Source organism: Cephus cinctus, unplaced genomic scaffold, assembly GCF_000341935.2.
Source record: "Cephus cinctus unplaced genomic scaffold, Ccin1 Ccin1_scaffold0193, whole genome shotgun sequence".
NCBI classification, from domain to species: domain Eukaryota; kingdom Metazoa; phylum Arthropoda; class Insecta; order Hymenoptera; family Cephidae; genus Cephus; species Cephus cinctus.
Genome location: NW_014332914.1, coordinates 93,215 through 119,171, shown reverse-complemented (window position 1 = coordinate 119,171; position 25,957 = coordinate 93,215). Strand labels below are relative to the sequence as shown.

The window sequence follows — 25,957 nt, the reverse complement described above, 5'->3', positions numbered from 1 at the left end:
TGATTGGCTTACTTTAATACGTAATAATTAATAAACTAATTAATAATTTTGAATATTGTTGACGCCAATATTTTTATTTTTTCACACCGGATCTAACGGTATGTCTCCTGTCCGGGGCTTAAGACACACCCTGTATAAACATCACACACTAGAATTCTACACGCAGCTAACCTAAAATGTACGTACGATTAATTTTCAGACGTTAAGGATTGAAAATTTCTTTTAACAGATGCTATATTGATTGTAGACACCCTACTCATCTCTGGTAGACACATTTGAAGTCCGCGAGAAAAAAAAAGAATAATGGCCGTTTTCTTCGACGCGATTCAGTGCACAAATCGGTTGAACTGTGCTGTTAACCAATCAGCAGACAGTGGTATTTTGAAGATAAACGCAGTTTATACATTGAACCGCGCTGAAGAAAATAGGCCTAAGGCTTCGTCTACAACAGAACATGGTTCGTACATCTACACTCAACGGTTCGTAGACGTTTATCGTACGTCTCTGTACTAGAAGCCAATCAGAATTATTGGCTTAGTTTCCACCGTGCTGAGTTTAAACAGAGTCAAGCAGCCCTATTGGTCAATTCCATTCAACCCCTATACGTGATTGGTTAACTCTGTTTAAACTCTGCACGGTGGAAACTAACGCTATGTTTAGGCCCAGTTCCACAACTCGAGATTAAATGCGAGATTTGCTAACCAAGCGTTAAATCTAACCGCTGCTTTAACGGACGGTTTATCGTACTTGCGTTCCACAGTAGACTTTTAACCGGGGTTTTCGGAAACCTATAGTCCATTGAAGATAAGTCTAACCGAGTGCTTACTTCTTTTCAAATGTCTTCTATGATTGGCTTTCCGGAATGAAGTAGTGGAAGGGATACGTTATTACGCATATCTCTTGTTATTTTTATTATCAATATAAAATAGTAGTAAAATTAAGTATAAGTATCTTAAAACTAAAGAATCTTAATAAGTTTCTACGTCAGCGACAATGACTGAACCTCCTTATTAAATTTAAGAAATGTTGAAAAAGTTGTATTTGTGTGAAAGTTTTGGTACTCAAATATATTTTATACGGATATTTTTGCAAATGAACGCATTTTTATTAACTGCAATAACTATATTTCGGGAAGGAAGAGAAACCTCCAGGAAACAGAATCATTTTTAGTGAACTTTTCAATTCTACATACTTTTATTATAAATATATTTTAGTTCGTCGTATTTACAAATTCTGGAGTTCGAAAAACAAATTTCGTGAGTATGTTGCAATGAACTTTAATCATACACAAGATCGATTTTCTTGCATTTCAATTTTTCCTTTGTTTACTATTTCCTATGCTGCTGCAACGGACGTGACTTCAGGGAAACTTGAAGGAGTATCTCTCTCTCTTTCTCTCTCTGTGCGATGTCTCAAGTTTTGTTATTAACAAATCCTTACTCGATTTTATCTTATCAAGCTGAAACACATGAACATTACAAAAGGTTTCAACGCTAGCAATGATTAAAAATAAATAAAAATAAAATCGAGCGAGTTCGCACTAACCTTTGGAAGTAACCATTTATTAATGCATTTTGCACATGGTTTTGTACCCTATTTCGATGTGGCCTGTTTAATTCGTGTCTTATTATACCTTCTTTCAAAATGTGTTCCCATGGTGCGGACAGTTGAAGTGCCGGATCGTCTGGTGGCAAAAGTTCACCAGCACGTCTGGCAATGTTGTGCAATACTGCAGTAGCTACTATCATAGCTAGTAATGTATCCGTTTTCTGAAATCTGCATCCAAGAGCTAAGACTGGAAACCTTTTCTTCCACACTCCAAATGTTCGTTCAATAGTATTTCGAGTTCTAATCAGCGATTCATTATATAGTTGTCCGGAGCGAGTTCTTGGATTACCCAACGGTGTCATTATATATGATCGCAGTTGGTATCCGCTGTCACCAACTAATAATCCATCTCCAAATGTATTAGCTTCGAATAAGGCACGTATTCTAGAGTTATTAAATATGTTGCAATCATGAACCGATCTTGGCCAGCGCGCTACAATGTCGGAAAATTCTAAATTTGCATTGCAAACAGCTTGCACATTTATCGAAAAATACCCTTTTCGATTTCTAAAAACTTCAGCATGATTTCCACCTGTATATGGGATATCATCACATTAACTAATGTTTATCGAAATAAACTTTGTATTGACATAATATTGTGACAAGTGTGACACTTATCAAGTGACTGAATTTTAACGTGAATGCAGTCCAAGCTTCCAAGGACTTGCAAAACGTGCAATGTTGAAGAATTTTAACTGTGTATGTTTTATCTCATTCGGCATAGCCCAAAAGGCCCCGCTGTGAAATTGTTAAGAAATGTAATATTTGTGTAAAATTTTTTATATACAAAAATGAATATTATGTGATATCCTTTTTAGTTTCTCCTAAAAGAAATATGTCAGTTCTCTCATGTGGAAGGGACACAGAATTTTGAGATTCCCAAAAATGTCGGGATTACAAATTAGAAAATTTATAACCCGTACTTGCATATTAAAGTTCGGAAAATAGATGGCGTATTATTCCGCGTGTAGTGACCACAGACAAAGGATCACATGCCGAAAGACTGAAAATGTCAATGTTCATCAGGATTAGTTGAATAATTAATAATTTACGTGAATTTATTTGACTGTATTGTAGTCAACCTTCACGGACAAGTTAGCCGGTAATGGCTACGAGTCCGGGTAGATCGACCGAACGTAATCGCGGTCTAGGACTGCGTAAAATGAAGCCAGGATATTTCATCTTTCCTTGGAAACACGGCTCCAGAGAAAAAACTCTATCAGTTGAAAGTTCTAATGAAAGCAAGACTGACGCTTGCGATAGTGACTGTACATCTACTAATGAAATGCCTATAGGAGTTTTTCAGACGATTAAGAAACATATATGTCTGAAGAATCTGATGTCATGCAAATTGAAACAGAAGGTAAACATGCAATTTATTTTAATATATATTGTTTAGATTTTGTCATATTATGTTAAATGTCATTCAGGTAAAGGCTGTGGAAACATTTAGTACATCAGATGAAATTGATGAGGATGTAACTCCGATTTCTGATAAACCTGATAAAAAAGTTGGTGATAATGAACAAAAACCAGCTGTCAATTGTGATACTAAAGAAGAAAGCTCTGACTATGAAGGAGATAGAGCATGGAATGATTGCTGTGTACCAGGAACAATAGACACAGCAGAATCTTATTCTGACATTGCAAATAAAAATTCGCAAGAACTTTTATTAAGCAGTATTACAATACCAGACTTATATTCTAATAATGAAAAACAAGTATGTGAATACACTTCAACAAGGATTACTGGTGCTGAAGCATTAAATTCAGAAGCTTATTTTAATAATACTGATAAAACAGAATGTGATCTGGTAGACGTACAGTCTAGAAGTATGAATGATGATGAATTAATAACATCTCCAAATGTCAATACACCAAGTACAAGTGATAATGAAGCCAAAGTCAGCTTAACAAAAGAATTGCTCAAATTAAGCAAATATGGATGGTATTGGGGACCTATATCAGGAGATGAAGCTAATGCCAAATTAGAAGCTGAACCTGATGGAGCATTTTTAGTTCGAGATTCATCGGATGATAGGTTCGTTTTCAACAAAATGCAATTTAAATTTTGTAATCTAACCATTTTTAAATATTTTATTCAGGTACTTGCTAACAGTGAGCTTTAAAACAGCTGGGAAATTGTTTCATGCTCGTATAGAACATAGTAATGGTATGTTTTCCCTTTGTACTGATACAAAACCTGGAAGATTTTCATCAGTATCTGCTTTAATCAATTACTCCATGATGATGAGTCATTCTGCAGTGTTTTGTTACTCAAGGCCCAGGTATCCAGGTTATCCTTTATTCCCAGTACGATTAATTAAACCGGTAAGTCGCTTTACACAAGTTAGGAGCTTGCAATATCTTTGTCGCTTTGTTATTCGCCAGAATACTAGGTTAGATAACATTCACAAATTGCCTTTGCCTAAAACGATTAGAGGCTATATTGAAGAGGCACATTATTAATACAAAAAACGTATCACAAAAATTTTAAAAACTCATTGTACAGAAGAGAATAAGGTTCTACCATACAGACATATGTAGGTCTGTAAGGAACAACCTATTTCGCTTGTGACTACATTAACATTATCCAAATAATAGATTAATGTTTGCTTCCATGTGATATGATATAAAGTCTTTGTAATCATTGAAGAAAAAAATTATTCTTTGAGATGTTTAATCATGTTTTTATAAAATATATTCATCCGTCAGTTAAGAGATTTTTACTATGACAATTTCTCTAGAGGCTGATAACTCGTATTGTCTTACATATTTGGTATATTACTGAATTTAATTTTAACTGAAAAAAGTATTGATATAGGTATTTACTGCTATGGAAAAATGTTTTCCAATTAACTGATACTATGCATAAAGATGAAGATGAATATAAATATTTTCCGTTGTCAGAATGGTATTTGTAAATAACTATCTATTGTTGCATGCAAATAATCTGCGATTCGTACACTTACTACAGTGTCAAGTTCATAAGGGGTTATAGAGGTATATGGATTTATTTTTAAATAAGTCGTATTCAGTGTTCGTAACACATTGTATAGATCAGTGATTGTTAAGCCATTGCGCAATAAAAAGTCTAACAATTCCAGATGGAGATTATAAGAATGATATAGTATATCGTGTAAATACGAGTCGTTTGATTGAACAAAGCAGCATTTTTCAAATTAAGACTGAGGGTAACAAAAGATAAATAAATAATTTGTTAATTAATAATATATTATATATTTTAAAATTTAATATATGCATACAGTCAACTCATACTTTGTCATTTTGCTATTGTCATACTTTTGGCCATGAAAGGATATCATGAAGTTACGTTTTCTAAAAATATTAAAAATTCATTCAGCATGAATTTTAGTTAACTAGTCTGAGTATACACGATACTTATAATACTATTAACATAGGAGTTGTATGAATTTTATAGTAAAGAAATATAGCACAGCTGATACGACTGTAGGTATTGATTTCTCATGTCTCTCTATGCCTATAATTATTATTATAGTGTGGCGTAAAACTATAGGTATTTAAGTGAACTTCTGTTATGCCATTATTGAACATAAAATAAAATTAAAAAATATGCATAGTAAAATAGTATGCACTTATTCAGTCATGTAAGATTGGTGAAAGAAATGGATTAATGACGACGTATTGTAATATACTGCTTTATTTCTTATTTCAGTAAAAAGAACATTTTTTATGTAAGCTATAAATACTCTAATGAATTCACGTGATGCGCAAATAGTACCCGGAACTCTAATACTTCGCTTTATCTATTCCAGTTAAGTCCGAGTATATTTCGTGCCTGGCATAAAATGAAGGCATTACATTAATCAGAGATCTACACTCGTACCATTCATGTTCTAATATACATAGATTGGAAATGCTAATCTTAGTTTAACTTACCGTTATGAATGCGGCACTGGCGGCTTCGGTAGCTCGACTTATTGCTTGATCAGGTGGTGGTATTAAATCAGGTGTAGCAGAGAGCAATCTGTTAAGCTGTGCAGCATCTTCGATTCTTCTTTCCAAGAATTTCCATGTTTGCCTATGATCTTCACTATTATCTTGAAGCATATATAGCTCAGTAGATTTGTATATACCCGCCAGTACTACTCTCCTTGTATACCAGTTAAACTAGAAAAGTAAAATGATTTGTGCTGTCAGTGATTTTATTTTTTGCGGCTGTAACAACTATGATTGTATTATTTTCTCTACTGTTCACCTACATCTACGGATCTGTCGCCAGCATAATAACAAATATCATCGACTAGAGTAAGTAAATTAGCTAATGCCATAGGTACATTAGGTGGTAAACTCATAAGACCCATAGCTTGTGGCCAAGTTTTCTTGTATGGTATTAACATTCTAAGTCTTGTCTCTACAGCATCCCGTACGTAGAACACAGGTGTTTTCTTTGGCTTTGAGGGATCATCTTCAATGGCTCGAGCTTCAGATTCTAATATCTTATTAAGATTTTGATTGCAGCTCGAGTAGAAATGTTGGACTAATTCTGCCCCACCGTTGGGAAATAGACCGTGGACTATTCCTGGATAGCCAATAGTTTCTGCACCTGTTACACACATTATAGAAATATAATATAGAGATATAGTAATTAGTGAAATGTGTATACTTATATATTATGTACTACCGGCACTGATTGCTTGCTGGCTCCAACCCAGATCGTTTACGAAAGGTAAAGCAGCATTCAGAATTTTAAATTTAATGTTATTGTCATATTCCTCTTCAGCATCACTTGCAGAACTTTCAGTTCCCCCATCCTCATGGGCAACCTTTTCAGATTGATCAGCAAGCTGAGCCCTGGAAGTCCATAAACCTCTAAAACCTAAGAAAATTATAATTCTGTAATTTTTTACTTAGATTGCTTGATCGATGCTTCTCTTTGTGGTTTCCAGTGAATGTCCATTATTTTATAAACAGAAGTATATGAGGATGTAATTGGACAAATGAATGTGAAAGTAGAGAAAATACTTTATTCAACAAACAAAAAAGAACATTATCGTGTACAACTTAAAATACGCATCAACAATAATGTGCAACTTTAAAAAATTAATTTTTAGTATAATGGTACTTTGCTGTATAAACATTCTAATAATAGATCAGTATACGCAAATGACATTTAAAGACGAAAATGTGTACCTATTCACCATTCGATTAGTTAACATGAAGAAAAGAATCTTTCAGAAAATCTGTAGACGCCATTTGAATTAGTATGTCGAAGAATTCTCAGCAATACACTCATTCACTCTAATAAGGATACTTTCCATTACATCTAACGCATTCATTGCCTGTTCGCAAAATCTAATTTTTTCTGAGATCGGCATAACTGGTAAATTTTCTCCGCCAACTGTTATTGTTACTGAATCATCTAACTCATTAGTTTGTTTTGCATTGTGTGGCAAAGTTGTATTTAAGTTTTTCGAAGACTTCTTTTTCTGAAGCTCCAGATCCTTTATTTTATATTTCCAGTGTGCATGTGCTAAATCTATACCCTTTCTCAAAGGATTTAAGTAATCAGTTTGCAATTTTTCTATGTAATCCCAAATGCCAGTGGCATTTTCTTTGTCTCTAATAGTTAGGAACCTTAGGAGATTTAGAGCTGTGATAACTTCATCCGATATCTCTATCAAGTCTGTTGCACTACCATGAGATAATCTACAAGCTCTGCTTAATAAAGTTTTCATTTTCTTGCCTAGGAAACAGGGATTGTGCGGATTTTCATTGAGGCACATTACTATGGAGCTTTTAAATGCATTAGTAATGATGCTTATTAAGCCAGTATGATTGCTAGTTTCGTACAAATGCAAAATCACCAAGTATCTTGCTTGTAAATTAAAAATCTTTAAATAGTCTTCAAAGACCTGAAGAGCAGTGTGTCGTTCTTTCTCCGATTCACAGTATACCATGATTTTTGTTATTGTACCAAAGAGCTCAGAGTGAACCGATAATTCCAAAGCATCAGGACCTACTGAAAATTTGTCTACATGTTTTAATAATATTTGTATCAGTCTCAAACCCTTACGGATAAGTGTGTCTTTGGACTTTTGTAAAAGGCACTTTGCAAGATAGAAACAAGTATGTATAAGATAATGTGGATGGTATACTCGGGGTAATTTGTTTTGTAATGATTCTAGTTCCATGAGGAGGTAGTAAAATTGCGCATACGCGAGATCAGATACGTTTTCTTCTGATGCAAATAGATTGACCTCGGAATTTCCATGTGATTCATGCTTGTCTGAATCCCCAATGAGTTTTCTATTACGCTGGTTGCATCGGTCATCAAGAATTTTAAGAAAGCGAAACGAATCACCCGTAAGATATGTAATATAAGTGACAATCATTTCTGCTATGGAACGACCTCCTCCTGTAAGTATCGATTCCAAGTCCACAAGTTCTGTTGATATATAACAGAACGGTTTTCCCAACAGTGAAAGAAGTAGACTCAAGAGGTAGTTGCGACTCTTGCTGGTGATTCCTTTTTCAAGTGATGCTTCATTGACTAATGGCTCCAGAAAGTTGAGAATATTCCTGTACACTTTCATGATCCTTCTTGACATCACGTCTGCATCAATGTGAGGCTTGTCCTGAATATTATTTTCTGTCTCAGTGTATGGCAATGGAAGACCATCTGTATATGCTCTTATTGTACTGATACACCATTCGATAGCTTTTGTTTTATCATCCATTCTGGTTAAGCTTGTTCCAAGAGGTTTTAGAAGCACAGAAAATTTTACATCATAGTCGTCACATTCTACTTGTTCCAAAAATTCTAGAACTGTCTCAGACGGACAACATTTTTCAGCTACAATATCCAATATCCTTATACAGCAGTTAAATAAGGGCTGCTCATTGAGTTTATTTGTCATTGTAAGATAAGATGAGACCAGTGGAATGACATCCCATGAAGAATCAGGAATGACAGCTGCATATTTCTCACTGATAAAAAGTTCCAAAGCCTTTTCTGGCTCATTATTCTTGAGAAATATCTCAAGCTCTTGAATAAACTTTTCTGCCAAGAGTTTGTCACACTTTGATTTTGACATTGCTGCTAAGGTTAAGCAACTTTATATATCACACGTGATCTTCTCCTTTTACAAAGATTAATATATTCGCAATATTGAAAAATATATTCAAAGTTTATATATAACTTTAATGAGAATAATATTCACTAATTTTTGATAGGCTTCCAACATACAGTATATATTATTTGCTGAGAAACTTGGGTAATCTTATGAAATTTGATCAATTCTGAGTATTTGCACATAAGCAGTAGATAATGCAGCAAAAATCGATTTCCTTCACAACAGATCGCTTGGAAATCAGGGAATGAATCCAGGATATTTTCTTGTAAAATGTCTTTTAATTGCTTTCGCAACGTACGAACTCCAACCGCAAATGTACGCGTCTTGCGAAAATTGAATTTTTCCCAAATAAACGAAAATAAAATTAATTCTCCTTTATCGGCCGAACATTCTCTTTTGTTTAGTGGAAGAAATTTCGACCATACGGAGGGATTCTCGAATTGTTATAAAGATTTTTAGTACGCAATCCTTATTCCCGCGATAATTACAATCAAATATTCGACATGACACACCCATGAGAAAACAAGAAGTGCCTTTACAAATGGGAATCTTTTTGTATTTGTACGAGAGAAGGAAATTTGCTCACCGCTCACTGAAAAACCTTTTCGGAGCAGGAGAAGACTGCATACAGACATATTCACAATTCCACCTGAAGCCCGACTGAGCTCGACTTTAAAAACGAATTTCTCGTCGTGCTCAATAAATTGTGCTCAACAAATTGACTCGGTAGATAACGTACTTGACGTTGTGGTTATCGACAGAAAAGAAATGTTAAGATTTTTGGCGCCTTCACGACTTCGTTGGACTCAGTTGGACCAAGTTGGACTATCCGCTCGTCTTGGAAAAGTTCTCTAACAAGTTGTTTTAAATGTACAAGTAGTTGATTTTGGATTTTATTTGTATTACTAAAGAAAGAATATGGAATACACAAGGAGACGACATACGATTAAGCGTGATATAAATAGTCTTGAAGAAATATATCCTCACGACGTTCAGTTGTATCAAACACCACCAACTGGTGAAGTTGAATTGAGTGAGTTTCAAGAATTGGCTGTTGAAAGAGTTAAAGGTAAAATTTTATATTACATGTAAAGATGATATATTATATTTTATTCATACAAGGTCATTAGAATGCAAGTATTGTTTTTTCAGTTCTTCAACTAGTGGAATCTATAATTGCAAGAACAGATCTTAAAAATTCTGAGGCACGCAGAACCGCACTGCATCAGGATTTAAAGAAGAATGGCTTCACTTACTACGCTAAATTATTAAATGGTCAAGGATGTTCTTCTCATAGTGATATTGAACTTCAAGCAAGAAGGAGAGATCACATTTCACATTTTATATTAACATTGGCATACTCTCAGAATATGGAATTTCAGAAGTGGTTTTCTATTAATGAAGTGGAGTTTTTTAAATGGAGATTTTCTGGTTTGAACAAAGAGGGAATTATAAAATTGTTAATACTGAACAATTTCAATTATACTCCAGTATGTATATATAATGTTCCTTCAGGATTATCTCAATCTAATTCAAATTGGTTAATTTATTTTTTAATTTAGATATCACAATGTGAGAAGGATGAACTTCGAGACTTGCTTCATATCTCTACATTGTCAGTTAATAATATTGACACTACTGACTTTTATAAACTGCCTTTTCAAAACGTGATTGATTTAATTAGAAGTCGTAAAGTTTATTTGAACAAAGGGATGGCCTATATTCCACAGAAGGAGCTGGTCTCAATCTTTGTTACTTATTTTAAACGACACTTAAAGTCTCAGTTCAATGTAAGTAATATTTTCAGGTTTACAAAATTTTGTATGTTAATGAAATAATCTTAAAATATAATTAATGTTTCAGTATGCATCTGAATGTTTAGAGAATATTTCAAATGATATGAGAATAAGTTCGTTTTTAAAAAATCTTCCAAATTGTTTTACTGGTATGACCCGAGTAGTATGGAGCACTACTTCTACACCTATTGAAAAGTTGGACGAGGTAATTATTTTGATTTTTAAGATATACCAATTCTTAATTTAAAAATACTTTTAATATTATTTTTTAGTTATCACAATCATCGTATCCTCTATGTATGAGGACACTTCACGAAACTCTGAGAACTAATCATCATCTGAAGCATTCTGGAAGACTTCAATATGGTTTATTTCTTAAGGGCATCGGTATCAGTTTGAAGAACGCCGAGAGATTTTGGAGAGAGGAATTCACAAAAGTAATGGATATTGATAAATTTGAAAAACAATATAGTTATACAATTCGACATGCTTATGGTAAAGAAGGAAAACATACTAATTATACTCCTTACGGATGTAATAAAATAATAAATACAACCGTTGCATCTGGAGAGTATCATGGTTGTCCATATAAACATATGAATATTGATGTACTTCGGAAAAAATTGTTGAACATTGGCATGTCAATAGCTGGTCAGTATTTTTATTATACAATATTATCAACAAATTTTAATGTATAATAAGAGATGCACATGATATGACAATAGTAATTTTATAGATGTGCAAGAAATAACAACATTATCAACGGGTGGTCATTATTTGTTAGCTTGTACAAAATATTTTGAATTTGTTCATAAATCTCCACCTTCTCATACTTTTATGCATCCCAATGGATACTTTGTAGAAAGTCAAGAAATATTAACAAATAGAGGAAATTCTAAAGCGGGTAAGCATGACAAATCTTTTAATTCAGATATACAGACTTTAGTTTTTTAATGTATTTATTCTAGATGTTGCAAGTGCGGAAAATTCAAACAGACTTCCTGCGATAAAGCGGCAGAAAACCAAATCTATTGCGGAAGAGGATCACGATATGTTATTTTAATATGACGGGTTTAGATTTCGTGGATTAAAAAAAAAAGTCAGATTAACCTAAGTTTATATTAGTCTTTATTGATTTGTTTTTTCTCTGTATCGGCGTCCTTTAAGAAAATAAATATTTTTCTTAGAACTTAGGTATCCGTGATAACCACAATTCCTAGCTCATCCTTAAACGTAACTATTGACTTCAGCTAAATCATTTAATTTAGGCATGCAATTTTGATTAACGTCACGCAACATACTTGTAACAAGTTTGTCAAGATCATATTTGTGCTCCCATCCCCAGTCACAACGGGCTTCGCTGTCATCGAATACTTGAGGCCAAGATTCAGCTTTGAAAGATAAAGAAGAAAGTATAAAACATCATCACTCTTGTCATTTTTTACGATCATATAATTATTAAGCTTTACCAAACTAATAGAGTTGTCGTTTACTTAATGATAAATATCTAATTATTTACCATACGTCGCGAAAGGTAATCACATTACATTAAATCACATGAGTTCCATTTGAGTGTACAATAAGACGAGTAAAAACTATCATTAATTTTATGATTATCAATATGTAATAATTGTTAATTACTTACCAATGAGCTGTCGGCTATCAGGTTTGTAAGAAATTTGTAAGTCCGGAATATGCTTCGTGAGCCTGGAGAATAATTCCTCGGGCGTGAAACTCATGGCAGTAACATTGTAAACTCGCCTACGTAATTTTTCATTCGGTACATTTAAAAATTGAAAGAGCGCTGATAAGCAGTCCTCGATATAGATCATTGGAAGCCTAGTGTGTGGCTCCAGGTAGCATTCATATTTTTTATTTATAAGACCCTCATGGAAAACTGCTACAGCATAATCTAAAAAAAAATAAAGAAATTAATATCATTAATTACGTTCTTACCCGCCTTCGCATAACGCATTAATAAATATCGAATATATTGATCCAAACATTTCCGAATTGTCAGTTTCATAAAACGCAAGAAGAAACCAGGTCGTTTCGATTTAATAAGATAGAATTAGAATTATGAAAATTTTATCCGGATCATTAGTTTAAAAGAGTTTAAGCTCGCTCTAATTCTCTAAAAAGGGAAATTTGCCATCAGGCTCCGACATTTTACTAAAGTATCACGTTGAATTCTAGCAAACGTACTTTATTGATAATATTTAAATAATTGTATGACTATAATTACCGGTAGTACCACCGCCTGGTGGGTCACTACTTATTACACCAGGGAATCGTAGGCAACGAAAATCTAATCCAAATCTATGGTAATAATATTCACCAAGAAGCTCAGCATGCACCTTACTGACACCATAAATTGTTCTTGGACGTTGGATAGTCACATTTGGAGTTGGATTACGTGGTGAATCAGGACCAAATGCACCAATCGTAGATGGTACGAATATTCGCAGATTGTACTGTTTAGCCAGCTCGATGACATTATGCATACCTGAGTAAATGTTATGGCAAATAGGAAAATACATTTTGCAAAATATATAAAATGCAACAACTAATTGTTTTTTTAGTGTTTGATAATCAATCATTTTACCTTCTATATTCACTCTAACAGCTAACGGGACATTTTGTTCTCCAACTGCGCTGAGAAGAGCACTAAAGTGGATGAGCCAATCAATCCTATAATTCACTACGATCTTCTGCAGCCCTTTAAAGTCTAAAATATCCGCGAAGATAAATGGACCATTTTCCAAATGTTCATCAGTTGGTTTGATGATGTCTGTAAGGATGACGTTATCACTTCCGTAATTCTTACGAAGTAATTTCGCGCACTCGGTGCCAAGTTGTCCAAGACCACCTGGTGATGAAAGGATCTGATATTGATTCTCAGTCTAAATTCTTCGATATGGAACAGGTTACAATCAATTGAAATCACTAAACTTACCTGTGATGAGTATTCTAGGTGGATTACTCGTTTTACATTTACTGTTCGTCTTCGTCGAGTACTTAATTTCCCTGTTTCCGGTATTTAAATGTTTCAGGATGTTTCTCAGGTCACGATGCTTCGAGAGAATTCTTGTTAACATATTTTTAAATTATATTTTTATTTGGAATTAAAACAAGCAAATCACTACTTCAGAAATTTTCAGAATTTTCTAGAAAGATTTAAATAACATGGTATATGAAGTAAAAACAGCATATGTAAGAATTTTTATAAGAGGTCAATCCTTGCCTGTTAGCCATTCGCAACTGGCAAATAAGCAGTGAGCTCTCGTATAATTATTCATAATATATTATGGTTCATTTTGAAAACCAGTTAAGGCGCGTGTGTGTGTAACCGTTTACGTAATAATATCCACGTTCTCTTATAAACCACAGCCTGTTTTCTTCTTGATGAACGTACGCATGATTGGACCGATAATATCCAGGCAGCAGAAATTCCGAAGACATCAAAAGAACGTTATTTAGACATGAGACGTCCAAGAACAATACGTAATACCTTCTGAAGATGTCTTTGTCGACTTGGTAATTTGTACCAAAAATTCTCCATAATTATGTTTTAGTTACAGATATACATAATTAATTTCTACATATAGGCGAACGTGTTTGATCAATTAAAACTTTGCGTTTACCTTTCGAATACTCAGAATGAACCGGATTTTTATTGAAAAATCTACGATTCATCATATATGAAATACTATTAAATAACTTTTTCAATCGGATATGTTGCATTAGAACTTTACAACTGCTCGAAATTAATATCACACGTTGTTCCGCAGAGAATAATCTGAATGTTTAGCTTTTTTGTTTTTTTTTAATTAATAAAAGAATATTCACACCTAGTACTTGTTTGTCGCTCTAAGCGTTCATTTCATCAAGTACATAGATAAATATTAATACCAGATTTCGAAGTATATGTGATTATGGTTTTTCAGGGTCAGTTAGAATTTATTATTTGCAAAATGAACACTCAAGATTATAAACCTGACGATAGAATCAGCCAATTGTAACACAGAAACGGCAGAGCCTTCGCTGTTCAATATATATATATATGTTGTGTGCATGCGTGCTCGTGGCGTGTGTATTGTGTGTTTGTTCCAATTGACAGATAAAGAATATGTGTGTATGGCCGCATACGGTCCCGGCTGTTTCTGTGCTTCTGACGATTGATTCTACATTAGCACAATCGTGAGTGCCATGAATATTTATATCAATAACAGGAGTTTGAGCAATCATGACTTGTTTGTTGTTTGTACGACGATGTTAGAACACGTGTTGGGTTGCATGTTTTGAAGAAGGGAAATTATTTGTCTGTGTATAGCAACGTGTGGTATCAGTTTCATCTGAGTTGCCATTAGTTGATTCTACATTAGCATGATCATGATCGTCATCCATCTTTATACCTCTAATAGGAGATAAAGCGATCATGACTTTTTTATTTTGTGTACAAAAATGTTAGAAGATGTGTCAGGTTGTACGTCTTTAAGAAGACGTTTCAAAGACATGGTGAGAAACAGACCAAGACTTCTTCGTATCAGGTGTGCTAATAGGGAAGACATTTCTCGCTAAAGCGAATCCAATTGGGAAACCCATGCATATATGTATATGAGGCTGGCGAATTATTTGGAAAAATGTTAACGTCTCAGCGATTTGAATGGAGATTCGAGGGAAAGGAAAGATTTCCTGGAAGCATGTCTTCACGGTCTCTGGATACGCACTTCGCAATTCTCCTTCTTTTATTTTCCTTTTTTTTTCTACCGCCACCAGGCTCTGGGCATCCTCCTTCTTTTCATACGACTACACCTTTGCACGAAACTTCTTCAGGACTTTTGGTACTTGTACTCTGGAGATGTACTGATGTGCACTCGTTTTCAACTCTCTGTATGACTTTGACGGTTCATGTGCTGTGATTCCATTTGCTTTGGCGGTATCTGAAAGAATAGTGCAGCAAATATCATTTTGCAATAAGTAATTGAAACTGGTGTAATATTTTTTCTTTTGGATACATCTTTTGGCGCCTATGTAAGTAGACAATTTTATTACAGAAATTTCCAATTAAAATTCGTTTTACTTGTTAGACGATTTTAAGAAGTTTTATTATCAAATTTCATATTTAGCACCATAAGGTTTGTCGTTTTATTAATGAAATACTTCGTGAGTTAACAACGTTTTTTTTTAGTTACTATATGCAACTTATACATTATGTTTACTATGTTTCCAATAACTGTTTATACTTTTTGCGACTTCGTCGTAAAACCAAGAAATAATTATTTCAGAATTGCATAACGACGTATGATTAGACGTACGAGTGTCCGTAGAAAATATCACGGAAATAAGAATGACTTTCACTCGTGCACTTTATTCGCTTCTCTGTTGTCATCCAATAAAAATTCCACTGTTACAATGCGATTCTCGAAGTACAACAATCGATATTTTCGTATATTTACGATATCCGTCAATGCAACGACAAAAGAAATAGAAAAAAAATTCAAATTCTTGTACATCTTCATTTAAAATTCCGATACCTATACAGACTTAATAAAAATCATGCTGATAAGTCAAAATCATTGGCCCACAGTTTCAACCTCGAAATTTTCATTGATCCGAGTCAAAATTTAATTTCCGGGAAAGTTTCGATCTGTTTGTATAAACGATGCTTCCTACTTGGTCTCGTATACTGAAAGCGTTTACCACAACAGAAGGTAGACGTATAGCTTCGATATTCTTCACGTTTCACCTGCTTTCCAGGTCGTCGTTCGTCTATAAACTCCTTGGTAAAGATTGTTATGAAACATACTTGTTGGAGCTTGACAGTATCCTCGAAAATTATTATCCCATATACAATGGATGCTTTATGAATTTATATGCAAGATTGCGCAATATCATAGATAACTGTACTACCGTTAAAAGATAAATAGCATTCACATCTATGCAATAAATAGATTTATTACTGTGCAGATATACATTACGTACGGTAATTTAAGAATTAATTAGTAGTCCAGTCTCTGGGATAATTAGCTTCGGAATTTCTTTATTTTCTAACTAAAATGACTTTGATTCACACGCGTACGTTGGTAATTATTACGGAGGATGATTGTCTAGCGGTCCTCAGGTTTGCTTACGGTATGAGCATCAATTTTGTCGTTTGTGACCGTAACGTGTCTGTACTTAGAAGGGAATAGCGTGACGCTCAAGGGTTGTACATTTACGTTTTATTGGTACAAACTATACTTGTGTATTTTATGCATTATGTCAGGAAGATGAAATCTATTACATTTTTTACCCTTTCGCTACGGGCGGGTTCTCCGCCGCGGTACCTCGAGACTGTTTGTCGAGGCATATAGATTGCTAAGCATTGAGTTATTTCGGCTGTCAGAAACAAATGATGCAAAATAAAATACTACCAATGCATGTCTAGAGTGAGATACTTTTGCAGAACGGCTAGTCGTAATATCTCAGTGCGTCTTATGGAGGGCCACTATAGTGACCCGTAGTACCTCAGTGGCATCTTATGTAAGGCCACTATAGTGGCTCGTAGTAGTGAAAGGGTTAATGAATCAAATATCTATATGACTGTTTACGTTTTCCGTGATCTTGTAAGTCGTGAGACCGTAAGCAATTTTCAGCGTCGAAGAAGAAGTCTCATGTATGTTATATATTGCTTATGACCAGGAATACATCTGGAAGTTAATGGATGAAATTGGAATGAGAATTTAAAGGTGATGTGGCCTTGGGATTCATGGGTATAAAAAGACAAATGTGATCAACATACATCATGGGTAAACCGCCCGAAGGAGGAGGTCTTCTCGTAGCAGGACTTCTGATACTGTACTCCTTGGGTTCAGGTGCTCAAGTCAGTCCTGAATATGGATGTCCTCCACAGGACAGGATTCTACCCTGTAGATGTTCTACGCGAGACATGGAATTTCAAATATGGTAGGAAGGTAGCTCGATTGGAAATTATATATGTAGACAGGTCCTTATAATCGTAATGAAATTTTAGGTGTAGCCACAGCGAGTTGCCAAAAGTTCTAGCAGGTCTGGAAGCAGTCAGCCATTATGTTGCACGTCCTGTGGATGAATTAATTTTAGAGAATAATAATTTGCCAAGCTTACCAGGACGTACATTCGCGAGTCTTCGTGTACTCAGATTAATGCTGAGGAACAACAGACTCGAAAGAGTCTCTTCAGGATGGCTGGAAGGCCTACATGATTCTTTGTTGGAATTGTTCATGGTGGAACCTGATCTACGATCGCTGCCAATTGATAGCCTTGACAATCTTCAAGGTCTGGAAGCAATCACATTGCAAAGTCAGTCAATGATGAGATTACCAAGATTCTCAGGATTACCAAAACTGAGATATCTACAGATCAATTCGGCAGCTCTCTTGGAATTAACACCAACGAACTTCAGGGATTTACCTAATCTAGAGCAACTCCATATATTTGGTAGTGATAGACTGATCAGGCTTGAAGCCGGATTATTGAGAGATTTGCCAAGATTAAAACTCGTTAATATCAGCGACTGTGGTATCAGTTGGATTCATCCAAGATCTATGATCTCTTTACCGGAACTGAAAGAAATTTCATTAGTTGGAAATTCCATTGGAGATGCTACTATGGTAGGAAGGGCAGCTACAGATCTGCCGATGCTCTCTGTTATTCGACTAGACCGCAATAGGATAACAAGACTCGGAGAAGCTTCCTTTATGGATCTTCCTATGCTGAATAGATTGTATCTGTCAAGAAACAGAATTTCTGAAATCTTTCCAGGAGCCTTTCAAAGGATGCCAATGCTAAGGATCATTGATCTTAATCATAATTCAATCAGTAGAATACATCCAGAATTTTTGCCGCAAAGAACAGGCAATAGTCTTGAAGAAATGTGGCTGATTAATAATGATCTTAGTCATGTTGCGGAATTGAGATCAGTTCTTGAAGCGTTACCAAGATTGAAATTCTTAGATGCGAGTTATAATCAACTTGAAGAAATACCATTTGGTGCCCTGAGAGGTCATCGCACGTTGGAGAGACTCCATTTGGATCATAATAGACTGAACTTCCTCCAGAGAGAAACATTTACTGCTATGCCAGCACTTCGTGAACTTAGACTCAGGAACAATTCTTTGACAAATCTGATTGAGGTACCGTTTTGGAATTTACCAGCCCTAAAGGTAATCTTAACATAGAATACTTGTAAGTCAATTTATTATATCCTGATTATCACATAAAATAAATTAATTATATGTATTTCTCAGGGTTTAGATTTGTCAGAAAATTATTTTCGACATATAGAACCACGTCTATTGGCTAATCTACCTAACCTGCGACGATTAGATCTCAGTGGAAATAGTATTACACTTATAGAACCACAATCATTCATGAGAGTTCCGGCATTGGAGCATATTAATATTTCCCGAAACGCGCTGTCAGCCATTCATCCAATGACATTTCGACATTTATCTAATTTATATGAATTGGATATTGGCTGGAATCGTTTAGTTGAGGTGGTACCAGGTCTGCCAAGAAATATCGAACATCTTCACATGCCGATGAATAGAATACTAGTTCTTCCACCGACGACCTCACCAGATTTGGCACTTCCAGTCTTGAAATCCTTAGATATCAGCGCAAATGGAATTGAGAGAATATCACCAGGATCTTTGAACGGACTGTCCAATTTACGAAAATTAAACTTTGGATATAATTCTTTGCGACTCCTTGAAGATGGAACATTTGATGGTCTGTCAAGATTAGAACAATTAGATCTAAGAAACAATAATTTGGTATCAATTCATGGTCGAAGTTTTAGGTCCATGGGAATCCTCGTGGACCTAAATTTAATGGGTAACCGACTAGAAATGATCAGACCTGAGATATTTCAGGAGAATTCAAGATTGGAAATATTGGACCTAAGTAGGAATCATCTGAAACACATTCCACATGCTACTTTTATCAATACTAGGTAATCATATATGTGTATGCATATACTTTTATTTTTCAATGTCTAGACAACGACCACACGACCAATTATCACTGTCTCGACTTTCTCAGTTGTCACCTTTAGACCGTTTTCAAAATTATGCGAAGCGTAAAGCCTCGAGCATTGTCACTTTATTTCTTTTTTTTTTCTTGCCGTTTTATATACTTGCACTAGTGGAAGACTAGTTTCACTCACTGTTGCTTCTGGGTTGCATCACTGGCAAATTGGTGCTTAGAAAGTTCCCATGTTCTTTTGCTTATAATAATTTCTTTTCGTCCTATCGGCATCCTGGCATGTCGAGTTATTTATTATAATAATATAAATTATATATAAATGGAATAACTGTATTGTATCTAACGAATGAGAAACCTCGTGCACTATTAGATATAATGTTTAGAGATTTTTGTTTGTCCCTGATCTTCTGATAGTACTTTAGCATTGTCATTGGCGTAATATTCTCGTCATAGTTGGTAACTGGCTAAGGAAACTTATGAAAAACAGGAACCAACTATTAAGATAAATGTTTATGACAATTGCAGAGACCTTCGTGAGCTGTACGCTTCACACAATACCCTGACCGAGTTACCCGGATCGTTGCACGACTTAAAAGGACTTCAGGTACTCGACTTGAGCTTCAACAACCTGAATATCCTGTCCCCGGAGACGCTTAGCAGCTTGACATCATTGCTGGAATTGAAACTTGTCAGAAATAAGATAAGAGAATTAAAAGAGGGAGCATTTGATAGATTGCCAAGGTTATCCTTGATAGATTTAGAAAATAATGACTTGAGAGTCATTGAGAGGAACGCCATAAGGGCTTTGCCAGAATTGCAAGCCTTGCGTCTTGGAAAGAATCGTCTACAGGTAACATTGTAGAAATCCTTAAAACAAGAGAAAATTATTTAATTAATAATATATCATTTTATCATTAAGAGTATACCCAATGGTGCCTTCTCGGAATTGCCGCTTCTTCAGAGTGCCGAATTGCAGGAAAATCATCTTCAGGAAATTGCAGGTGGTGCCTTTATAAACGTACCACATTTACTATTCCTGAATCTCAGCTACAATATGCTGCCTAGTTTGGATCACGTTGGTCTGGAAAGTCTCAGGTCTTTGGAAGTCCTGGACTTGAGTAACAATCGCTTGTCCAGGATCGCGAGCGAGAGTTTAGCGCCCATGGAGTGGTTAGTCGAACTGAAGGTAATAATTGTATTAGCGTCACTTTCACGTGGAGAGTGAAACTTCATACAATTATAAAGTGGTTTCTTCGTTAGTTATGCTAGATGAAGATAGTTATTCAAAATGTCTAATTACGGCGTACGTATTTATTTTATAGATGGACAACAATCGAATTTGCACCATTCAGGGTTCACCTTTTGACGACATGCCCAGATTACGCGTTTTAAGTTTGAGAAATAACAGAATGGCGTCCGTTTCAGAGAATGCTTTTAAGAGGCTTAGATCTAATATAGCAATCCTTGATATTGATGGTAATTGATTTTGGTTACTGATAAAAGAAAATTAATATAATAATATTTGAGAATAATTTAAATATGTAACAGGAAATCCACTCTCTTGCTCATGTGGAATGCTCTGGCTACGAGGGTGGCTTCAGCAAGCATCCGCTGATGGTCCTAGGTGTGCTGACGGTTCTCTCTTCAGGGAAATTAGACTATCTCGCGAGGACTGTCAACGAGAAAGACAAGTAGAGCATGTTCTTCCTGGATGCGAAGCTGAAGTTATTAGTACTGGTTCTCCGTCATCGGCATCTTCGTCTCGTAAGTTGAACTTCCATCAGACATGTTATACGTAATTTGCAGCTGCATCGATATGGTTTTTAATTTTCTTTATTCATTAGTATTTGGAAACGCCGAAGGAGTGGCACCATGGATGAATTTGAAAAATCCGACATCCTTGCCACCATTGCCAAATGAATCAGATTACTTTTACGACGAGTATGTAGATTATCCTTATGAGAATTCGAGCCTTTCTTCATTTTTGAATTCTACTGCATTGCCGACCACGTTGCCGCCGTCGCCGGAAGTATCGCAGGCAATTCCGGAACAACTGCAGTCTCAACCGGTAACTATTAGCGAGGACACAACGGCAGGAACTGCTAAACAGAGGAACAAGACGTTGCCTGGGAAGCATATGATTCCGCCATCACCAAGTAGCTCAGGATTCACATTCTTCGGTGTACCAATACCGAGTCTGAACTTTAACCTTTGGGGCACTGCTGGAAGGAAAGCTGATCGTAAAAACGATTTTTCCGGTAGACCTGGAAAAGGAAGTCACAGAGTATATCCGCCAACTGAACCGGAAATACACAGGGGTGGTTTTGTTCCTCTACCTAGAGGACAGAGTGGCTTTGTACCGATAGTGGACCCTTGGATTGCATATAGAGAAAAGAAATCAAATGAAACATTAAAAAATCGACATTCAAACGAAATGGATATTAAATATCAGGAAGATCACAAAAAAGTGGAAAATTTCAATTCTTCTACTGAGAAATCACAATTGTCTAGCGGGAGACGTCAGACGGTTATTAAGATACGCGAAGAATTGTCAACGGTGAGAAACATGCCTTTGATCACATCCGTTTCTAAAAATTCTTCAAAGGTTCCTTTCAACGGAAGTCAAACTACTGAATCAACCACAATGGCCGATGATTATACAACAGCGGCTACTGATGAGATTACTGCAGCTACTGAGATTTATAAAGGAGAAAGGCTTGACGAAGATGCGGATGAGACTAAACATTTTTCAGGTTCTCAGGGTGAAGTAGCTAGTAGGATAGTATGGACAACGCCAAAGTCAAAGGCCAAAGAAACCATAAGAGGTGGCAGTAAGGAAACTATAACAGCCACTATGGAAGTATTTGAAGCAAAGAAAAGTAGTTACTGGAACCGTGAAGAACATTTTAATTCTAAAGAATCAACAACAGAAGCGATGACAACTATAATGCAAGATATAGTGACAGGTGAGTTTGGATTCTGATAATTATGGACATAAAACTAATATTACTGTGTACAGTAAGTATCTGTAGTTTTATATTGTAGATAATCCCAATATCATGACAACTGATAAGACTTTATCTACACAATTTTTATCAACCATGACAACTCTTACTACAATTCGTCCTACGGAAAATCCACAGTTGACCTCACAAGCAATGCGTAACATGGAAGCTTCCGCATTGTCAACTTTTTTAGTACCTGGAGGACAAATTCCAGTTATAGCCAATCTGCCACGTCCTGTGGGACGCTCGACTATTACTAAAGTTCCTTCTCCTAATTATGCCTCTACTGCAGAACAGTATCACAATAATGATCGAGATAAACTGCAAGCCGATGCAGCTGATAAAGGTTTCCAAGAATATCGACAGCAGGAAGTTTCAACTACAAGAGTAAATGAATCAACGGACAATACAGATGAGAATATGAAACTGATCGAAGACAGTTCATTCAATTGGTATTTTCAGCATTATAATGATACCAATCTTGAATCTTTTGTAGGAGTAGTTTACAGTTGTAGTGTTGATAAAACAACTATTTGTTCGTGGACATTAATTGTGGTTCAGATATACTTCTTACTATGTAATCTGTAATGACTCGCAGCATAAAAGTTTGTATAAATATTTATAGGTTTTTTGTATAGCCAGGAGATTTGGTTAACTATATTAATCCATGATGGATACTTTAAGATATCAAAAGTTAGGTATATTCAGATAAAAAAGAAAAAGTCAAAAGCACGTAAAGAACGTAGACGAATGATGGACTTTTATTAATAATGCAGTTCGGCCTCGTGAAAGCTAGGTTTTATATAAAATACATTGTTTAGTACAGATCGGCAGTATCACGATCGAAGAATCATACGCTATATGAATAAAATGGAGAAAACAAAAGTAATGGACAGTGTAACGTTCGGTAAAGTGCACCAAAAGTTGGGTCCGAATTTTCTGATGGTTTAAGAAATCGCGAAGTTTTCTTCATGCTAAATAAAGAATTTAATTTTCATTGAATTATTGACAAGAGTACAAATCTCTTGCCAAACATACGATGCTATATTCTTTTAGTTAAACTACTTCTTTTCTTAGTTAATTGTTCAAAGAATGATATATAAAAATGCATACATTGAGCGTCATCTTACCAGTTGCTCTGCAAACATCACAGCTATTGAAGACTTGTCTTTGTATGAGTATCCAGCTAACTTTATTATGCTCTTGTATGATTTTCATTTGCAATTAAAAATGTATCGATGCTCCACCATGTTTCATTGCTCGTAAATATTCTCTTTGTTTACTTCAAGTATTCGCTAAGTCGTCGACCGTCATTTCTTCAGAATGCGATGTTGATTTGTACAGGTTGAAGGGATCTTTACTAACGATAGATTTATACAAAAAATTCAAATCGTTCTTAAGTTTAATTGACCGATCGCCACTTTGACCGGTTTTAAGATCACTCTCCAATCATCCATCACTTCACTTTAGCTTTTTCCTTCTCGTCCCTTTTATCCTCCTCTTTCTTTTCATCCTTTTTTGCTTCTTTCTTGTCCGTCTCCTTTTTCTCCGCGTCGCGATTAGTCAACTTGTTGTTGATCAAATTATGCAAAGCTATGATGGATCTGACCAGAGCTGCTAAGTAAACTACCAGCATTTGATCATTCGTTTTCACATAAAGAGAATCAACGAAAGTGTTTTGCGTCATATCCGGTAACAAGTTGAAGATATCTTGCAGTTGATAGACAATTTGATGATTGATGGGTAATTTATCATTGCCCACCTATCATGAAATAAGTACTTTAGGTGATATACTTATTGTCCATAAGGGAAGAATGTTTTATTGAAACTAAATACAAACCTGAAGGAGGTAATCTTTGATTTCTCGAATTTGAGCATGAAGTCCTTTCAAGCCAAGAAGCTGATTTGTAATTCTTTGGCTAAGTGTCCCAACAGTCGTGTCTTTTATATCCCTAAGTAAATGTTCTACACCAACTTCCTCCGCTTCTTCTGCTCCAATTTCACTTGGGATATGCTCAAAGGTTTTAGAGGTTGGTGAACCATCCTACAATTAAGAACAAAATAATATTTTGTAATCAAGAAGTGACACAGTTTATAAAAATTATGCTGACATCATGAACTTCTTCAACAGCTTGGTAAGCTTCTGTAGGAAGACCCAAGTCCTTAGGTTTGGCATCAATTATAACCAATACTGAATTTGGACAATATCTCCTAATCAATTCATTAATTGCCACATCATTTTGATGAAGTTTAGGTCCAGTATGATACCATCCCACTACCTTTTCGCGAGCTAAAAGAGTAATGCAATTAAAAGATATCAGACAAAGAACATAGAACATATAACATAATATACTAGACTAATATAACTCAAAGAAAAATTTAACTTCATATTAAAAATTTGTCATTTATCAATCATTCTTTTTATTCTTACCATTAACTTTTTTAAACATCCCATACATATTTTCCAAATAATCGTGGTCAAGAAACCATACAGATTTATCCTTGTCATCCTCATCAAAGGGTACTGAAAATAACAATTTAGCAGTTACATATACTATACTGTACATTTTTTGCACATACAAAAGATATATATGATAAAACAAGGTATTATATCCGTCGCAGTATTCATAATAATTAATACAAAATATTATATGATTTACGTGAATTCTAACCTGCAAAACTATTTGACACATCCAATACCCCCTTCGCTCTCCAACATCCTAAAAGCACTCCAACTACTCTTTTTTGGTTTCCAATTTTTCCCATACGATTAAAATGATCCACTACACTTAGTAGCACCAAAGGGTGAACCACCACTTTCGTCGTGAGTACTTCTTGACTCGGCATTTTTGATCACTTTCTGCGCTAAACGCTACAACGTATGCTCTAGAATCACTCCGAACGAACGTGCCCTGAATCAAATCCAAATGTGTGAGCCACCGAATGTGGTCTCTTCATACAAATCATAGACCAGTAAAAATGACTACGTTTACACGGCGATCTTGAATCGGTTTAGTTAATACTGATCTAAAGGAATTGACCAATCCCAAATATTCATTACAAGTAGAAATGTCTATGAGTCGACAATTCCTTGAAATCAGTATTAACTAAACCGGTTTAAGACCGTCGTGTAAACGTAGTCACTGTTGCAGTTGTTAGAAGCTAGTATACTATTGGTTGTTACCCAATTGGTAATTTTATAAAACCAATGGTATACAGTTTTTAACTTTTGGTACCCGTAAAGGAAACCCTGCATAAGAGGAAGCTGAATCCATTTCTCAGCCAATCCCAGCCTTCGATGCCTATAGTGCTGCAGGGTGTCGATTGTGTATCTCAAATAAATGTAGTGAAAATACCACTGAACTCTAACCATACTGGAATCCGTACGCCTGTATTCGGAGGTAACCCGGCGAGCGCGCAG

The 25,957-nt window shown here is 35.3% G+C and overlaps 7 protein-coding genes across 17 annotated transcripts; 3 read left to right on the top strand and 4 right to left on the bottom strand.

Moving 5' to 3' along the window:
• The first annotated feature begins 681 nt into the window (after positions 1-681).
• Positions 682-6,676, top strand: LOC107264847 (suppressor of cytokine signaling 4). 3 transcript variants are annotated; one of them, XM_015733550.2, is made up of 4 exons: positions 682-1,256; positions 2,686-2,971; positions 3,039-3,649; positions 3,714-5,082. In XM_015733550.2, exons 2-4 carry the CDS (start codon positions 2,714-2,716, stop codon positions 4,075-4,077), a joined length of 1,233 nt encoding a protein of 410 aa, XP_015589036.1. In that variant the 5' UTR covers positions 682-1,256; positions 2,686-2,713; the 3' UTR covers positions 4,078-5,082. The 3 variants fall into 3 exon arrangements, with proteins under 3 accessions (XP_015589036.1, XP_015589037.1, XP_015589038.1); XM_015733551.2 differs by lacking the exon at positions 682-1,256 and adding an exon at positions 1,838-1,983; XM_015733552.2 differs by lacking the exon at positions 682-1,256 and adding an exon at positions 6,540-6,676 and having other exon boundaries at positions 2,448-2,971; positions 3,714-3,939.
• LOC107264852 lies at positions 1,426-1,944 on the bottom strand. Its single transcript, XM_015733559.2, has 2 exons — positions 1,546-1,944; positions 1,426-1,459 (listed from the first exon to the last, which is right to left on the bottom strand). The coding sequence occupies exons 1-2, from the start codon at positions 1,908-1,910 to the stop codon at positions 1,447-1,449; spliced, it is 378 nt and encodes a 125-aa protein (XP_015589045.1). The 5' UTR covers positions 1,911-1,944; the 3' UTR covers positions 1,426-1,446.
• On the bottom strand, positions 5,273-9,450 carry LOC107264851 (ubiquinone biosynthesis protein COQ9, mitochondrial). Of its 4 annotated transcripts, none has more exons than XM_015733556.2 (5): positions 9,313-9,450; positions 6,275-6,469; positions 5,853-6,196; positions 5,530-5,760; positions 5,273-5,428 (listed from the first exon to the last, which is right to left on the bottom strand). In XM_015733556.2, exons 1-5 carry the CDS (start codon positions 9,359-9,361, stop codon positions 5,393-5,395), a joined length of 855 nt encoding a protein of 284 aa, XP_015589042.1. In that variant the 5' UTR covers positions 9,362-9,450; the 3' UTR covers positions 5,273-5,392. The 4 variants fall into 4 exon arrangements, with proteins under 4 accessions (XP_015589042.1, XP_015589043.1, XP_024937818.1 ...); XM_015733557.2 differs by having other exon boundaries at positions 6,275-6,444; positions 9,313-9,449; XM_025082050.1 differs by lacking the exons at positions 5,273-5,428; positions 5,530-5,760; positions 5,853-6,196; positions 6,275-6,469 and adding an exon at positions 6,598-8,689.
• A 164-nt stretch (positions 9,451-9,614) lies between these two features.
• On the top strand, positions 9,615-11,711 carry LOC107264846 (DNA primase large subunit-like). The gene is made up of 7 exons (XM_015733547.2): positions 9,615-9,795; positions 9,879-10,216; positions 10,289-10,516; positions 10,590-10,727; positions 10,795-11,173; positions 11,259-11,426; positions 11,491-11,711. The coding sequence occupies exons 1-7, from the start codon at positions 9,645-9,647 to the stop codon at positions 11,583-11,585; spliced, it is 1,497 nt and encodes a 498-aa protein (XP_015589033.1). The 5' UTR covers positions 9,615-9,644; the 3' UTR covers positions 11,586-11,711.
• Positions 11,628-13,803, bottom strand: LOC107264848 (L-threonine 3-dehydrogenase, mitochondrial). Of its 3 annotated transcripts, XM_025082052.1 has the most exons (6): positions 13,479-13,803; positions 13,128-13,391; positions 12,861-13,028; positions 12,768-12,782; positions 12,168-12,434; positions 11,628-11,913 (listed from the first exon to the last, which is right to left on the bottom strand). In XM_025082052.1, exons 1-6 carry the CDS (start codon positions 13,618-13,620, stop codon positions 11,750-11,752), a joined length of 1,020 nt encoding a protein of 339 aa, XP_024937820.1. In that variant the 5' UTR covers positions 13,621-13,803; the 3' UTR covers positions 11,628-11,749. The 3 variants fall into 3 exon arrangements, with proteins under 3 accessions (XP_024937820.1, XP_015589040.1, XP_015589039.1); XM_015733554.2 differs by lacking the exon at positions 12,768-12,782; XM_015733553.2 differs by having other exon boundaries at positions 12,768-13,028; positions 13,479-13,802.
• A 148-nt stretch (positions 13,804-13,951) lies between these two features.
• Positions 13,952-23,182, top strand: LOC107264844 (protein artichoke). Of its 4 annotated transcripts, XM_025082048.1 has the most exons (11): positions 13,952-15,072; positions 15,302-15,556; positions 17,207-17,470; positions 17,538-18,708; positions 18,793-19,499; positions 20,057-20,381; positions 20,451-20,717; positions 20,854-21,007; positions 21,080-21,295; positions 21,376-22,497; positions 22,577-23,182. In XM_025082048.1, the coding sequence occupies exons 3-11, from the start codon at positions 17,310-17,312 to the stop codon at positions 23,122-23,124; spliced, it is 4,671 nt and encodes a 1,556-aa protein (XP_024937816.1). In that variant the 5' UTR covers positions 13,952-15,072; positions 15,302-15,556; positions 17,207-17,309; the 3' UTR covers positions 23,125-23,182. The 4 variants fall into 4 exon arrangements, with proteins under 4 accessions (XP_024937816.1, XP_015589029.1, XP_015589030.1 ...); XM_015733543.2 differs by having other exon boundaries at positions 13,952-15,556; XM_015733544.2 differs by having other exon boundaries at positions 13,952-15,556; positions 22,564-22,698.
• A 97-nt stretch (positions 23,183-23,279) lies between these two features.
• On the bottom strand, positions 23,280-25,526 carry LOC107264850 (26S proteasome non-ATPase regulatory subunit 7). Its single transcript, XM_015733555.2, has 5 exons — positions 25,209-25,526; positions 24,968-25,060; positions 24,648-24,826; positions 24,377-24,580; positions 23,280-24,298 (listed from the first exon to the last, which is right to left on the bottom strand). The coding sequence occupies exons 1-5, from the start codon at positions 25,381-25,383 to the stop codon at positions 23,993-23,995; spliced, it is 957 nt and encodes a 318-aa protein (XP_015589041.1). The 5' UTR covers positions 25,384-25,526; the 3' UTR covers positions 23,280-23,992.
• Between the last annotated feature and the right edge of the window lie 431 nt (positions 25,527-25,957).

Coding starts and splice junctions, on each gene's coding strand:
- LOC107264848 (XM_015733553.2), bottom strand. CDS start 13,620: ATGTTAACAAGAATTCTCTCGAAGCATCGTGACCTGAGAAACATCCTG. Junction 13,029..13,127: donor TGTTAGAGTGAATATAGAAG/GTAAAATGATTG, acceptor ACATTTACTCAG/GTATGCATAATGTCATCGAG. Junction 11,914..12,167: donor TGATAGCCGACAGCTCATTG/GTAAGTAATTAA, acceptor TATCTTTCAAAG/CTGAATCTTGGCCTCAAGTA.
- LOC107264847 (XM_015733550.2), top strand. CDS start 2,714: ATGGCTACGAGTCCGGGTAGATCGACCGAACGTAATCGCGGTCTAGGA. Junction 2,972..3,038: donor CATGCAAATTGAAACAGAAG/GTAAACATGCAA, acceptor AATGTCATTCAG/GTAAAGGCTGTGGAAACATT. Junction 3,650..3,713: donor CGAGATTCATCGGATGATAG/GTTCGTTTTCAA, acceptor TATTTTATTCAG/GTACTTGCTAACAGTGAGCT.
- LOC107264852 (XM_015733559.2), bottom strand. CDS start 1,910: ATGACACCGTTGGGTAATCCAAGAACTCGCTCCGGACAACTATATAAT.
- LOC107264850 (XM_015733555.2), bottom strand. CDS start 25,383: ATGCCGAGTCAAGAAGTACTCACGACGAAAGTGGTGGTTCACCCTTTG. Junction 25,061..25,208: donor TGTGTCAAATAGTTTTGCAG/GTTAGAATTCAC, acceptor TGTTATTTTCAG/TACCCTTTGATGAGGATGAC. Junction 24,581..24,647: donor CTGTTGAAGAAGTTCATGAT/GTCAGCATAATT, acceptor TCTTAATTGTAG/GATGGTTCACCAACCTCTAA.
- LOC107264844 (XM_025082048.1), top strand. CDS start 17,310: ATGGGTAAACCGCCCGAAGGAGGAGGTCTTCTCGTAGCAGGACTTCTG. Junction 18,709..18,792: donor GGAATTTACCAGCCCTAAAG/GTAATCTTAACA, acceptor TGTATTTCTCAG/GGTTTAGATTTGTCAGAAAA. Junction 20,382..20,450: donor TTGGAAAGAATCGTCTACAG/GTAACATTGTAG, acceptor TTTATCATTAAG/AGTATACCCAATGGTGCCTT.
- LOC107264846 (XM_015733547.2), top strand. CDS start 9,645: ATGGAATACACAAGGAGACGACATACGATTAAGCGTGATATAAATAGT. Junction 9,796..9,878: donor GGCTGTTGAAAGAGTTAAAG/GTAAAATTTTAT, acceptor TTGTTTTTTCAG/TTCTTCAACTAGTGGAATCT. Junction 10,517..10,589: donor ACTTAAAGTCTCAGTTCAAT/GTAAGTAATATT, acceptor TTAATGTTTCAG/TATGCATCTGAATGTTTAGA.
- LOC107264851 (XM_025082050.1), bottom strand. CDS start 9,361: ATGTCTGTATGCAGTCTTCTCCTGCTCCGAAAAGGTTTTTCAGTGAGC. Junction 8,690..9,312: donor AAAAGGTTTTTCAGTGAGCG/GTGAGCAAATTT, acceptor TAACCTTAGCAG/CAATGTCAAAATCAAAGTGT.